General features: G+C 37.4%; 1 protein-coding gene and 1 pseudogene across 1 annotated transcript; one reads left to right on the forward strand and one right to left on the reverse strand.

Moving 5' to 3' along the window:
• On the forward strand, positions 1-721 carry LOC103955583 (annotated as a pseudogene).
• A 6160-nt stretch (positions 722-6881) lies between these two features.
• Positions 6882-9702, reverse strand: LOC103955584 (phytochrome-interacting ankyrin-repeat protein 2-like). Its single transcript, XM_009367487.3, has 3 exons — positions 9002-9702; positions 7726-7897; positions 6882-7575 (listed from the first exon to the last, which is right to left on the reverse strand). Exons 1-3 carry the CDS (start codon positions 9116-9118, stop codon positions 7361-7363), a joined length of 504 nt encoding a protein of 167 aa, XP_009365762.1. The 5' UTR covers positions 9119-9702; the 3' UTR covers positions 6882-7360.
• Positions 9703-15591: the final 5889 nt, after the last annotated feature.

Here is a 15591-nt window from a genome sequence, read left to right on the forward strand (position 1 = left end):
ATGGCAATGTCGGAGGCAGAGCCTTCCATATCTCCCTTAGAACGCACGAAACAGAGTCAAAACGACGACCAACATCAGCCCCTCCTGCTTGGTCAGCATAGCCTTACTCTGCCTCTCATTCGTCCATCCTTCCGTTTTGTTCTCCGTTTGCACCTCGTGGCCCCGCCTTAACTACTCCTCCTCCTTCCCTCATTCTCTCTCTCTATGCCCTCTTCTCCTCCTCAGCCTTCGCCTCCTCTAATTCCATTCATTTCTACAGCTTTGACCCGATCTCCTCCAACTGGCATCCCCTCCCCCCAACCCCTCCCGACCCACCTCTCTGCCTTGTCCTCCACCACCCCTCTTTCATATCCCGCAACTTCCCCATCCAATCCGTCTCTGCATCCGGCAACCTAATCCTCCTCGCTGCCACCACCCACAACTTTCACCCCACTCTCCCTCGCCCTTTGGTCTTCGACCCAGTTACCAGAAACTGGACCTTCGGTCCCCCACTCACCACGCCACGCTGCTGGTGTGTGGTAGGAGTGCTACGTGACGTGGTCTATGTGGCCAGTGGGATCGGGTCCCACCTCTCTATGGATTTGCGCATTAAGTGGAGAAGTGGGACTTAATCAAAAGGGAAAAGTACCAAGTTAATTCAATTGGTTGGTGTAGATTTTCTAGCTTTGAGATTCAATGTATTTTCGTATATTCAAATGTACAAGTGACAAGGTATATATGAGAGAGGAGAGCGAGGAGATGTCCGGGTAGTTAGCTGCTGCAAGCAGCTAACTAGAAGGAAGAAAAGAAGGCTGTCTATCACAGCCAACTAGGGCTCACTTACTTAACCCAATCAGTCATCTTCCTTAGATCAAGGAAAAGCTTTATCTACTTTACACTAATCAGTCATTTCCCTTAAATTAAGGAAAAGCTAATTTACAACAATATGTCCTTAAGCTTACCCTAGAGATACTACCCATGGTAGCTGACCCTAGAAGCTAACCCTAAACCCATCGGGACACACTTCATTCCTTCAACACTTCCCCTCAAGCTGGATGAAGAAGGTTAATTGAGCCAAGCTTGCCCAAAAAGAGATGAAACATAGTCGATGCCAGAGCCTTGGTAAAGAGATCTGCTAGTTGATCATGGCTTTGTGTGAAGATGGTCTGTATGACTTGAGTTTGAACTTGATCTTGAATAAACTGACAGTCCACTTCGATATGTTTGGTTCTTTCATGAAACATAGGGTTGGTAGCAATGTGCATGGCTACTTGATTATTGCACATAAGAGACATTGGGGACGGAGTAGGAAACCTTAAGTTTGAAAGGAGCGCTTTAAGCCAAATAAGTTCACAGGCAGTGGCTGCCATGGCTCGATATTCAACCTCTGCGCTGGAGCAAGCAATGACCTGTCGCTTCTTGCTCTTCCAAGTAACAAGGTTTCTACCCATAAATGTACAATACCCTGTGGTAGATTTTCTATCAAGTGCATTCCCTGCCCAATCTGCATTCGTGTAGCCACTAATGGCAACAGACTTATTGTTGCGCATGATGATTCCTTGCCCTGTTGAACCCTTGAGATAGCGTAGGATTCTCTTAACAATGTGAAGGTATCAACAGTGGGAGAATGCATAAATTGACTTGCCAAGCTCACTGCATATGTGATATCTGGGCGTGTGATAGTGAGATAAATAAGCTTCCCTACCAACCATTGATAATAACTCACATCATGGCTTCTCCCTTTATGTTGAGTCTCAGTTTACAATCCACGGGAGTGATGGCAAGTTTGCAGTCAAGCATGTTTGCTTCCTAAAGAAGATCCAGTACATATTTGTGTTGATGTAGAAACAGCCCCTTTGAAGAAGTTGCCATTTCAATGCCCAAAAAATACTTGAGTCACCGTAGATCTTTGATAGCAAACGTTTGAAGTAAAAAACGTTTCAGTGCCACAATTTCAACAGCACTATCCCCTGTGATGATGAGATCATCCACGTAGATGAGAACCATCAACTTCCCATTGGTACCAGTTTTTACAAACAGTGAGGAATCAACATTACTTCGAACAAATCCAGCTTTCTCTAGTACTGAACTAAGCTTGGCATACCAAGCTTTCGGGGATTGTTTGAATCCATATATTGCCTTGTACAATTTACACATGACATTGCCTTTAAGGCCAATATAGCTTGGAGGAGGCTGCATATACATTTCTTCTTGTAACTCTCCGTGAAGAAAGGAATTCTTCACATCCACCCATTATGGGATTGCTCTCGCACGAACTCGCTTAACTTTGGAGTTCCGATGGTACCCGAACCCAGTGAGCTCCCAAAAGGTCTCGTGCTAGGTAGAGATGAGAATATACATATAAGGCTTACAAGATCCATTTACAGTTAAAGTAATAAGTTTATTTAATATCTACTAGCTCTTATTATTATTAAAAATAGCCTTACTAATAAAAAAAAATTCATTTGTTAAGTGGAATATGACAATTAAAAATCATAAACTAACCCAAAAATTAATATTTTTAAGCTTGAAGAATCAAACTCTCTCTATGCTATAGCCTTGGGGAGCCTTGTACTTGGTTTTGCCCTTTGCTCTAATCAATGAAATAGAATGTACCTATATAAATTTTAAAAATGGATTAGAGAAAAGATTGAATGAAATTTTATATAAAAAATGGGTACATTTTAAATTGAAAAAGGGCACATTTTTAGCAAATTGGTAAATTTAAGAATGAATACATATAAGATTAAAAAATTGAATTTTTTTATAAAAATTTAATGGGTACAAACTTAGCCTAATTTTATTTTTTTATTTGGGAAATGTTTGAATTGAAAATTAATTTAGGAGTTTAATAAAGGTGTGAGTATTAAAACTCTAAATCAATTACTAATTTATTTATTTATTTATAAAAATTATGTAACTTACATGTAATTCATTAATATATTAATGCTAGGGACTTTAATCAAAATCTAAAAACTAATAAGGTCTTAGTCAATAAACATTAGAAGCTAGAGACCAGAAACTAATTTTTCCTTTGTACTGTCATTTGAATCATCTCTCTAATAGAGTTAAGGTCTATCAACACATGTAAGTCATGTCTCTATTAGAGATGGTACAAATATGTGGTAAGATTAACATTTTTGTACAAATAATAATACAAATAGATGCTAAGTTTATCATTTTTTTTTTAACTTTTTATTTTGTTGTTTTATTTATTTAATTGTGATAATAGAGTGGTCAGGTTATTTTGTGAGAAAAATATCCTCTGGAGGAAAAGGAGAGACATATATCAATTGAATTATTCAATTAATTACTGAAAGTTAGAATTTGTCTACTTTTGAAAAAACAAGGTTGGAAATTGGAATGAAAAATACTAAGAAGATTTTCTCAAAATGAGATTATCTATATATATTTTTTGTCATCTACAGTTTAACATTAATATCTATGCTAATATTATAATATTGTATAAAAAACATGGAGAAATTCTACGAAAAATCTCACTTTAAGAAAGTCGCATTAGCATTCCTCAATTGGAATAGCACTAGATACAATTTTTTTTTCTATCACTTCATGCTTTCAACATAATATTTATAATATTAACATAGATATTAATGTTAAACTGTAAATGACAAAAAATCTCACCTTAAGATAGTTTCATTATCACTCAATTGGAATAGCACTGAGGTTTCATTATCACTCCTCAATTGGAATAGCACTGGATACAATTTTTGGCCCTTACAATTTGATAATGTTCATGTGTGAGATGTTCAGATATGTTTAGATATCAATGCAACTATAGCCAGCTATGCTTTTCAGAATAATAGAGAAATGTAAAATTCAACGGATTTGGATGGATTGTAATTCAACAGAGTTGAAGAGTTTTTTTAGTGTATCCAAAACACAGATTGTTATATTACGTATTAAATTTCTCTTCACTTATAGAATGACAATTAATGTACCTACTCGTATTTGAGTCACATGAAGAAATCTCTCAATAAAGTGCCATTATTTAAAAAAGTTGCTTTCTTTGAATGATGACTGGATTCCAGTACTACATTATACTTTGGCAAAGTCATGAACAATTTGATAATATAACAAGAACATGGTTGAAAATTTTAGTGTTTGAGCAACAACGGAAGCCTTTTATCACTCCAAAACGATCAAGAAAAGCTCGTTTGGTAGGGTGGATGGGATATACTATGAATAATTAAAATGGATTCAAGTCCCATGTCATTGTTTAATGCTATTAAATAGCATCATGGACTGGATTTTCATTTTGGATTCAAGTCCAGAATAGCACGGGTTTTATAAATTGTCGGTTAACATAGGTTATCAGTCCAACACACAACAGCAGAGCCAAGTACAAGGTTGTGGTGGACTTTAGCATAAGGAGAGTTTTAGTTCTTTAAGCTTAGAAATACTAATCATTCTATTTTATGCTTTTTAATGGTCATAGCCTATCTAGCAAATGAAAAGTCTGAATCTTAGAGCTGCTTTTTTTTATGGAATGTTAAATAAACTCATCATTTTAACTAATACTAAAATTTTATAGTATTAAATTAAAACTTTCATACCACACACGGTTCTTAGAGAATAAAGGATGTTTATATTATTCATTTTGAAGTTTTGGAGTCTAGAAAACATGCTTATTTTCTTACTTCAAACTATTACTTTCAGACCCAGTTAACAACAAAAGATAGGTCTTCTTTCTGTCCAAGTCAAGCACTAAGAAGCACTCACAGTTTATCTATATTGTGTTGGGCTTTCAAGTGAAGGACCCTCATGACTTAATTTGGAGGAGTAATGGATGTTGTTAGCAAATTCATGTAGGATTTGGTGACTGAATTGGAATAATTCTCCTGTCCTTTTATTTTCAGGTGATCATTTAACTAATGGGATGGAGATGCTCAGAAGTGTGAAGAGGCCCCCGTTGCGGTGCTGTTGGGCCGATGTCCTTCAGAAAATTTTTTTAGTGTACCGGAAATATAACTTAATTTATCAAATATCATAATATAATTGGTTAAAAAAATTTTGTTCAAATTTTTAATTAATTAAATTATTATATTTGATGTATCGAACTATGTGTCTTATACATCAAAAAACCTCTCTAAAAGAAGGCCGACGAATATGTTCATGTGTAAAATAAATGCGGTCCAAGACCAAGAGTATAGGACGTGTGCGGTGTGGTGTAGTGGGAGAGCAACAAATAATCATGGTAAATTCAAAAGTGAAAAGGGAGGAAGGGCAGCAATAAGTATGAAGAGGATTTTTAATGTTCTCGGAATACGGAATGGTACGCATATGTAATTATATAAGTAGAGAAAGTTTTTTTTGAAGTGTCCTCCCACTTATATAATGACATATAGAGTATGTGCTCGATTTTTGGGCACGCCAAAAAATAATTATGGGTTGTATTTGAGAAGACTTAAGCGATTTTCAATTTCAATGACCAAACTGAGAAGTCCCAATTTCAAAGACCATTTGTTGATAAAACTATAATAAACTTCATGGAGTTGGTTTAGTAGAAGGCATTCAAGGCAAGCAAATGTTTGGAATACTCAATTTGGCTTCAAACTCCCACATAGGCATATTGGAGGGCCTGGACTCTGGTTTGACTTAGCATACCGTTTGACTCGATGTTTGCATAGAGAGGATAATTAGTTTATCATTAATGTATCATGAAATACCTTTAAAAACAGAAACATTTTCTTGAACATGTACATATTGGATTACTATAACAATTTGACGTTGCAGATTAGGAGGAAGGAGCTAAGTTCTTGATTAGTTTTTAGTTGGGCACTATCATGCTTTATGTATTGTCTACATTCTTCATGGGTATTCTTAAGGAATGTGATTGCACACTTTTTTTTAGCTTTTCTCACATTTCTCTTTATTTTCTGTCGTCAAATTGAATAAAGCGCATGAAAACGAACATAATTAAACATAAATGTGCGAGAGTTAAACAAAAGTGTGTATCATTTTCCTATTCCTAATACCATGGCTGAAGTAAGATATGAAACCAAGGCAAGAGGTTCGGTGGATGAAGTGCGGCGTCCAATTCAGGTTGAAGCGTCTAGCCCTATCTGTTGAGGCAGCGACCACCTTTTCGCACAAGCAAGGTGAACTGTGATGGAGCGTGGCGAAAGGCGACTAGGAAAGGTGGCTTTGGATGGGTGTCAAGGGACTTTGCAGGCATCTTTAAGGGCGCCGTTGCCCTTGGTAACTTCCCCTGCGAATCAAGTATAACTGCGGAGGCTGAAGCGATAAGGGCGGCTCATTTGGTTTGCGTAGAGAAAGGCTTTTTAGAGGTTCAGGTGGAATCAGATTTTAAATGTCCTGTGGGCATGATCAATGGTTCAAAATTCAACATGACGCTTTGCTTGAAGGTTTTGTTATTTGACATTCAGTGTTTGCAAATGCATTTGAGGTCAATAGAAATTTTTTTGCTCCACGTGTTTGTAATAAGGCAACACATTTAGTGACTTCTTTTGTTTCGAGGGAGGGATACTTTAGCCCATGATGTAATCGTTTGTTCAAACCTAATAAAATTTCTATCGTTTATTTAGACCAATTGAATCAGACGCAAACTAGAACCATCCACAAAATGAACCGAAAATATTTTTGCTCGACCACCTCAATAATTACCACTAGATGAGTTCAGTTTAATCTATTTACCATACAAATCTCAATATTTAAACTCATCTAACAATAATATACAAGGCAGTGTGCAATGAGCATCATTGCCCCATTGAGGTGAGCAAAAATACTCAAATGAACCTGCACTCATGGCAGCCACATTGATGAAGTCATATCCAGGTCAATAGACCAGAAGAACTAAATCTGACTTCCTCCTCCACAAAGTTAAACAAACATACGCGCATCATAGTTTCAAAGAAAGAAGAAAGGTACAGGTTGGCATCATTATTATTATCATACAACAGTATTGTTGAAGGTACCAATCATACAATACACTCGAACATCTCGGATACAAAACATAAGGAACCAAACATACATAAAATGGTGACACAGAAGCCATGAGATTCTTCTATGAGCAGCACCGGCATATACAGATAATATATATAAGCAAACCAATCCCCAACCTGAATGCGACAAGTCCAAACGATCACTAGCTTCCAAAGCTACCGGAGCACTCCCCTGACGAACATCATAGTACCCACAGTAAGTTCGAAAACACAAACTTTTATAAGAACCATCATAACAAAGCACCTGAACATCCTTCACGCAAGACAGCAGCAACCAAACAAACACAAGATGGTGACACAGAGGCATATTGCATCTTATTTATCTGTGCGCGCTATATATTTACATAGATATAACAAGACCAATCACCGAACCAATTGTGACAATACCGCAGCAACACTTAGCTTTCAGAGCTGCACGAGCTCTCCCCTGACGATGCACTTTCTAGCTGAAGACGCTTCATCTCCTCATAAGCCCACTCAAGACCAGGGCAGTAATGGAGTGGAGGGTTAAACCTACAATCATACATGTCATCTGGCAAGAATGCTCCATTTTCTACCAGAAATTTCACTGCTTCCCTCCTCCTCTCTTTGGCTGCACTGTGAAGCGGAGTCCCTGTTTCAACAAATAAAGGAAGCAGAACACATCAGGGAATATCTTAACTATTTATATTTCTTCATCTACTCAACTAAAACATAAAAACTTTAAAATATATAAAATCAAGAGGAAAAGAAAGGGAGACTGATGCTGTAAAATGCTACTTACAGCCACAAGCACCCTTAGTTCTGGCATCAATGTTAGCTCCACGCTCAAGTAATTCATCCATAACATCTAAATGGCCACCCTCAGCAGCTAGGTGGAGAGGGGTAACCCCTTTTGATTTGCGACCCCAAGCAGCAGCATTCACATCCATTCCCTCATCAAGAAGCCGCCTCACCTTCCAAAAGAAAGAAAATACAGAAAAATTTCAAATGATTAGTGACTAATTTTTTTAAAGAAACAAAATAGTTGGGGCACAACATGTAACAAAAAGTACAAGAAAATGCAAAGCTTGTATTTGATATTAATTTAAAAATAGACAGTACTTTTTGACCAGGGTGCTAATTTTTAATTTCATTTCCTTGTAGCCACTTAAAGTTACCATTGAGTCATATTTTTTGTCAACAAAGTCAAAAGAGACCTGTACTTTCTCTCCTAAGTAATCGTGCTTAGAAGGTTTTTCAGAAAAATAACCCAATAACACAAAACAAGTAGCTTTTGTACTCGTTATATAAGTAAAAGCCAAAACAATATATAAAAACACTGTAAGACGATGAAAGGTTGAACAAAGAGGTGATGCACTTTACAGGGACTAGGGAGTAACATTGAATACACAAGTCTCTAACAAGTTATTTTATCAATTTCATGATTTAGAGTAGCAATCTGAAAGTCAATTTACAGTTCCATTAATTTCATAAACTGGAAGTCAATTTAAAGTAGAAATCTAGAACTCTAAGACAATTTAGAGTCGTTATCTAAAGACAATTATGCAATTTATACTCAAAATTCAAATCCAGAAACTCATTTGAAATACCCTAAAGGACCCTTCACAAATAAATTACAAGTACTCAGTCTAAAAACAGAACACGTTCGCGCTCCAGCTATCATAGCACACACATAAATCTTTAATTAGTAATAACATACAAGTAATGCAGCTAAAGTCCATGTCCAGTTAGATTTGCAAAGCATGTAAAAATCCTTGACTGTCACAAATTTTCAGAGACCTAATTTATCATCCAGACAAATAATTTAGAACAGAAAAGAATTATGCGACACCGGACTTTATCATCCCTATTGTCTAGAAGATTAGTTTTGGCAGGTTCTGTTCAATAACGCATTAAACTCGATTTGCAGGGCTAATGAAAGTTTCGAGTTTTAACCAGATTTTACACCATCCAAACCTAATCGATTTCACCGGATGCTATTCTATCTTTATAACCAAGCATTTGGCAACATTCTCAACAACTACAACATGAATAATACAATGAGACCAAGAATTTACCTGTCCAAGATCACCCTTTCGACAACCAATGTGCAGCATAGTCCATCCTCTATCATCCATATCCACACCGGACCTAAACGACCGCCGCCGCGACAAGCTCCGCCTGAGCGTACCCATTACCTCCGCCTCTAGGGGCAAGGTTTCAATTTCTTCCACAACCCAAAAACGCACGATTTGATACCAACAAAGAAAAACCAAGCCCACTTTTACGCAACTACAACAACAACTCTCACCCCAGAATTCAAATCCCAGAACCCAAGATTTACATGAATTGTAGGAAAGATGACAGCGGAAAAAAGTAGGAAAAAAAAAACAAAAGTACCGGAAGAACAATATTTAGGAAGAAAAGGGCGAGAGAAAGAGAAAGAGAGACTTAGCGAGAATGATTGGCCATGCAGTAGTTTGGAGCCAAAGGATTCAAGCCGGGACCGAGGACGCGAAGATTCTCAATCTCAAAGGTGACGACGACGGAGACGACGGAAGCCGATGAGATTATATTCATTGTTGATGTAACACGACGACACTTTGTGATGGTTTTGGGGGCAAAGAGAGAGGATCCTCTATTTTGTGGGATTCCCAATTGGTTTTGTGGCTAGAGGAGAAGGAATTCTGGTTGGATTGGGAGAGGGCTTGCCGGTGGAGGAGGAAACCTGAAGAAAACCAAACCCTAAAAGGAAAGAGAGGCAAAAGCCAGAGGAGGAAGGAATAGGGTAATTTAGCCCAAAATACTCGATATTTGCAAGTCTAAATAATAAAACAAAACCCTCACACTTTCAAATTTAACAAAAAGTACCCACTTTGTCTTGTACATTTACAAACCTGCCCTTTTTTGACTCTCTAATTTACAAGTGATTTCGGTTTCATTCAGTTCGGTTTTTTGCCAAAACCAAAATCGGACCGAAAATTCTGTTAGGTTCAGTTCGATTTCTTTTGTTTTTTTTTTTTTTTGTTCGATTTTTTTCGGTTCAGTTTTGATTTTTCTTATTTTATTAATATCGCACACTTAAACAACTGACCTTAGCATTCCTCTTAAGTCTTGATAGCAACATAACAATGACTTTTGTCTTGTCTTCACTATACACTGAGCTAGTCTTGTGTATATGTGTTGATCTTAAAAACTACCAAGCCTACGTGGTGCGCATACCAAGTAATTAATAAGCTAATTACATCATTCGGTTGTGTGCGGGGCATGCCAACTCAACGGCCGAGCTCGACCAGGGAGTAAAATGTGTTGATGTTGCGTTGAGCGAGTTGCTGACTTCTTGATCCTGCGATTGTAGCCGAGGAAGGAACATGTCTCGACCTTTGGGTTCAAGAACCTGAAGACAAGGCTGCTAGTTCTGTGAAGTTCACAAATCGTCGACGCCTAGTTCGGTTACGGCGATTATATTCGTAAGAGTATAAGCATGCCGAATTGGCACCAAGCTATATGGACACAAGTACTCGAAAGAGATATATGTCTTGATAGTAAATGTGGTTCGGCTGTTGGAATGCCGAACTCTGAAACTCACTTGCGATTATCTAATCATAAAACAACTCGACTTTCAATGTGTCAAGCCTAGTAATCTGTAACACCTCACTTCGCCGAGAAGGTTGATAAGATGACCATTACCAACAGGAACTCGAAAGTCCTTGTCGACCAAGACTTGGATAAATAACCAGTCGGTCTCAAAGCAGTGCTATTTATCCAAATTGAAGGTGCACACTTCTTGATCGGTTGATTCTACGACTCCAGTGCTATTTATCTAAATTGAAGATGTCACCCGTTGCCCTCACAGTGCTGTTTATTCAAACTGAAGATGTGTTGACGAAAGAAAGGGGAAGAGGATAAAATCTCAAAGGTTGTTGACAAGCTTTGCTCAGGGCAATTTATGTGTTGAATTGGAGGGGTCCTTCAAATGTTGCCTGCAATTCTGTATTTATAGCATCTATACTTTTTCTTGGCACAGCCTGATAATTTTGTAGAAATCGACTGAAACTCAAACTCATAAAATGATTGATCTGTGGCATAGGCTAAAGCCTATCTTCAGGAACTTGAAAGTCCAAACTGTAATCATAAAACAACTCGGATTTCAATGTGTCGAGCCTAGTAATCTGTAACACCTCATTTCGCCGAGAAGGCTGATGAGATGACCACTACCAATAGGAACTCGAAAGTCCTTGTCGATCGAGACTTGGATACATAAGCAGTCGGTCTCAAAGCAGTGGTGTTTATTCAAACTGAAGGTGCTCCTTGATCGGCTGATTCTACGGCTCCAGTGCTGTTTATCCAAACTGAAAATGTCACATGTTGCCCTTACAATGCTGTTTTTCCAAGCTGAAGATGTGTTGACAAAAGAAACGGGAAGATGATAAAATCTCAAAGGTTGTTGAGAAGCTTTGTGCAGGGAAATTTATGTGTTGAATTGGAGGGGTCCCTCAAATGTTGCCCGCGATTCTGTATTTATAGCATCCATACTTTTGCTTGGCACGGCCTGATAATTTCGTAGAAACTAATTGAAACTCAAACTCATAGAATAACTAATCTGTGGCATAGGCTAAAGCCTATCTTTATATGGTTGACTTTTCAAAGATAATAAAAGCCTATCCATGCTTATCCTATGACCAAAAGCCTAGCCTACCTAGGCTTTCTTATCTCATTATAATTCCATCACCCATCCATGTATCCTGATCCCCATTTAATGAATTTCAAATTTATTTTAAATTCATTTCTTACTACTTGTCAATCTGCCACCACAACCACAAGCCAGACATCCCAAATCAATTTGAACTGTACCGCTTGTTTGGGGATATAATCCGCATCCTATCTATCCCATTTAAAAATATGTCAAGATAATTCATATTAAAATATAATTATTATGATAAAAACCATAATATTATCCTTTAACTATAATAAAATTATCTTAACTTTCCTATCCAATGGTTGAGAGCTATACTCATCCAACGACCTTAATTACACGGACTGATGTAATTTTGGATCCAAACAATACGTCAATCAAATAGGGACTTTTAGTAGAAAACATTAGAGGAAGTTAAATAGTTTCAACAAATTTCAAAGCCACATGGTGGCATTTTTTGTAAATATTTTTGGTGAACCATGGTGGTATTTGGTGCACATGAGAACACAAGATTGGAGTTATGAAATCATACGATGCCAATTTGTGAATATGTGATGTCATCTCCTCTATGCCACTAAACCCTATAAACCATCCCATCTCATGGCAAAGAAGGTTATCATGTCCTTGTAAATATAAAGGTTCAAAGCATTAGAAAACATATTCAATTAATGCTAAAGAGTTAAAAGTTTGGCACTAAGAAGAAGATACCAGCTAGGCTTTCAAGAAGAAAGTTAAGATTTGGTTTTTATTTTATTTATTATTTAAGAAGAATACTAAGATCAAGCTTATAGGCTTAGGCTTAAATACTAAGCATAAAAGGGCATCATTTTAAGTGTAAAGAGATTCAGTTCGGTTCGGTTCGGTTCGGTTTGGTTTGGTTTCTAAACCTCTAACATCGAAACCGAACCAATAAAATTCGGTTCGTTTGGTTTTCCTTTTTTGGGTTCGGTTTTTTTCAGTTTTCAATTTTTCAATTTTGATTTAGTGTTCGATCCCTTTTTTTCGATTTTCAAAACTCACCCCTACTCTAATTCTCAAATTTAAACCCTCCAGTCTGGCTCTCCAACAAACAGAGAATGAACAGAGCTAGCTAGCTACCTATACAATATATTTGAAAATGCAAAAAAAGGAACAGGTCGAAGCAGTGGGTTATCGATTATGTAACATAATTAATTTGTTTTGTTGATTTTAGACTACTCAAATGAGAGACTTTTGTGGAGAAAAAAATTACCATGAAATTTTTTGGAACTGACATGAGAATTTTTATTTACGAATGACAAAGATTTCCTCATTAGATTCCATGCGTAGTTTAGCATTCTTGAAGACCTGAGCTGCTGGTGGCTATAATCTCTTGAAGCTCCGTTGCCATGGCAAGGAGAAAGGTCAAAAATATTGAAGATAAGATTAATAATCAAATCCTTATCTTTATACCTTCCTTTTTGAAGATCAACTAAATCAAGTAAAGAATCACAATCAAATCCAAAAGGAATCACAATCAAATCCAATCAACGATTCTGCACGATAACTCTAAAATATTATTTATTCAATAATTTCTTCGAAATAATTATTTCCTCCATCCAGTAAATGACACATCTTAGCTAATGAGATGTTGACACATGACATGACAAACCCTGCACATGTGGCTGCCCTATGCAACTTTCAGAGAAACTAACTAAAGCATTGGAGATCCATTGGCCAAACCGCCACCCTCTCAAAAAAAAAAAAAAAAAAAAAAAACCTTAAGAACGTGGTTTTGGTCTTTGAGAAAAGTGTTTAATTGTTTTGTAGGTACAAATTTGTAGACTGAAACGACATATTTTTGCTACTACAAATTGATGCTTTCATTGAAAGCCTAATTTAATTCTTGTAGAAGGCTCTCATAATCATTTTCTCAAATTTCCCCTCTTTAATTTTCTTGCACACTTACAGTCTTTGGATTTTTTGACAAAGTTTTTTTTTTAGTCCCTAGAGAAAAGTGAACATGACTGAAAATTCTGAAACCACAACAAACTAGGGTTCGGTTCGGTTCAAAACGGTTCGATTTTTTGCCAAAATCTAAACCGAACCGAAATTTCGGTTCGGTTTGGTTTGGTTTTTTTCGGTTTCGGTTTTTTCTGGTTCGGTTTTGGTTTTTTTTCGGTTTTTTATTTTTATTTTTAAATGATGTAAATGGAAGGAACCTACCTATCAACCTCTCAGTTCTCATATATCAGAGAATTGAGAGCCTCAAAATCCTGAATATATTCAAGTAATTCAACTACTTGTGATCAAGCAGAACGAATTCAAATTTTCAAAAGTTAAGCAAATACATAAACATATATTCTTCAAGGAAATGTACATCTCCAGGATTCAAAATTCAAAAACTTTAAAATTTACAAAATCATGAAATAACTCAACAAATTAACTGATCAATGCAAATCGAAAAAAAAAAAAGCAATTGGGTTGTTCTAAATACCATAATCGGACTTCAATAGCGCATGCCCAGTGCCCACGTTCAAATTCATAGTCAAGTCCACAATAGATCTAGAAAATTCCAAAACATATTCAGAGAAAAATACAAAATTTTTCACCTTAAATTACATAAATTTCAAATGAGTAACCATACAATTAAAAACCTATGAACTGACAAATAAATAAAACCACAACCTTTGTTGCAGCGATATCGCCATGATCGTCGCAAGCTCTTTCAATTCCTCTTTTCGTCGGATCCCAAAAAGGGCGAGGGAAAATCATGGTTTGGAAGAAGGAATTCGCGAGGAGGACAGGAGAAGACTGGAGAGAGAGTGATTTGGAGGAAGAGAGGAAGGAGAGGGAGAGGAAGGGGGAGAGAGAGAGAGAGAGAGAAAGAGAGGAAGCAAAGGCAAAGAGGAAGCAGCGGACGGAACAGAGAGGTGTTTGAGATCTGAAATGAAATGGGAGTGAGACGGCTAGGGTTTGTAAAGTTAAGAAATTTTATAAAGCATTAAACATAAGAAACCTATAAATAAATTACTGGTACAATTATAACAACACAAAGCCTACAGTCAAGTTGGCTTGCAACAACCAACCCCAACCTGCAGGGAAAGGGTTCAAACCCTGACGACAACATGTATTTTTTAGTATTTATATATGATTCTTTTTTCGATTCGGTTTGGTAGTTTCAGTTCAGTTTTTTTCGGCCTCGGTTCGGTCTAGTTTTCGGTTTTTTTCGGTTTTCGATTTTTTGAACCCACCTTTACTACAAACGGTGCATATGGTGTACTTGGAAATGGACCGATGAACGGATACCTTAACATGGCCTTGTGCGGCTCAACACGGCAGCTGGAGAACCCTGCCTCCATTAAAGACCACCATGATTGCCACCATAGCAGCCTAGACCAGGCGTTGCTGCCTAACCTACAACTATACAAGCACACAGTAAGCTTGTGCAGGCCCTATCGAGACAAGGGTAGGATGCCTAAGTGTACACAGCTACAACAACAGCAAGAGCCAAACGGGCTTAACATTCCAAAGCCTAAAACCAGCAAGCCCATCGCATGATGCCCAACCTAGCAGTTGATGGGGCTTAACCCACGACTCAACATGCACCCTTATATCTCTAGCGATCAGGCCGCACCTTCAGATCGGTTAAGTTGAACTGGCTCTAGGTTCCTAGACAGGCCGACTTGACCATCGAAGTGGCAACTAAACCGATGGTTTTTTACCCTGTTTTTTCTACAATTTTAATGCATCCCAGCTTAAATTTCATGCACGATGTCCATTATACGTATTTCACTCATGGAGATACATACCAACCGGGCTCTTCCATCTCGAATGGTGATCCATACCATGCTAATAAGTCGCATAATTGACAAACATCATCACAATGCAAACAACCATGGTGAGTAAACTCTTAGAGAACATTGAGACTTAGCACACGTCAAGGTGTCCTGAAGCATGACAAGGGCAAATGGTGATGTTTTTTTCCAACAACTCCTCAGTAAGTAGCCACTT

This window comes from the organism of the source record quoted next, unplaced genomic scaffold (assembly GCF_019419815.1).
Source record: "Pyrus x bretschneideri cultivar Hongxiangsu unplaced genomic scaffold, Pyrus_bretschneideri_v1 Contig76, whole genome shotgun sequence".
Taxonomy (NCBI): domain Eukaryota; kingdom Viridiplantae; phylum Streptophyta; class Magnoliopsida; order Rosales; family Rosaceae; genus Pyrus; species Pyrus x bretschneideri.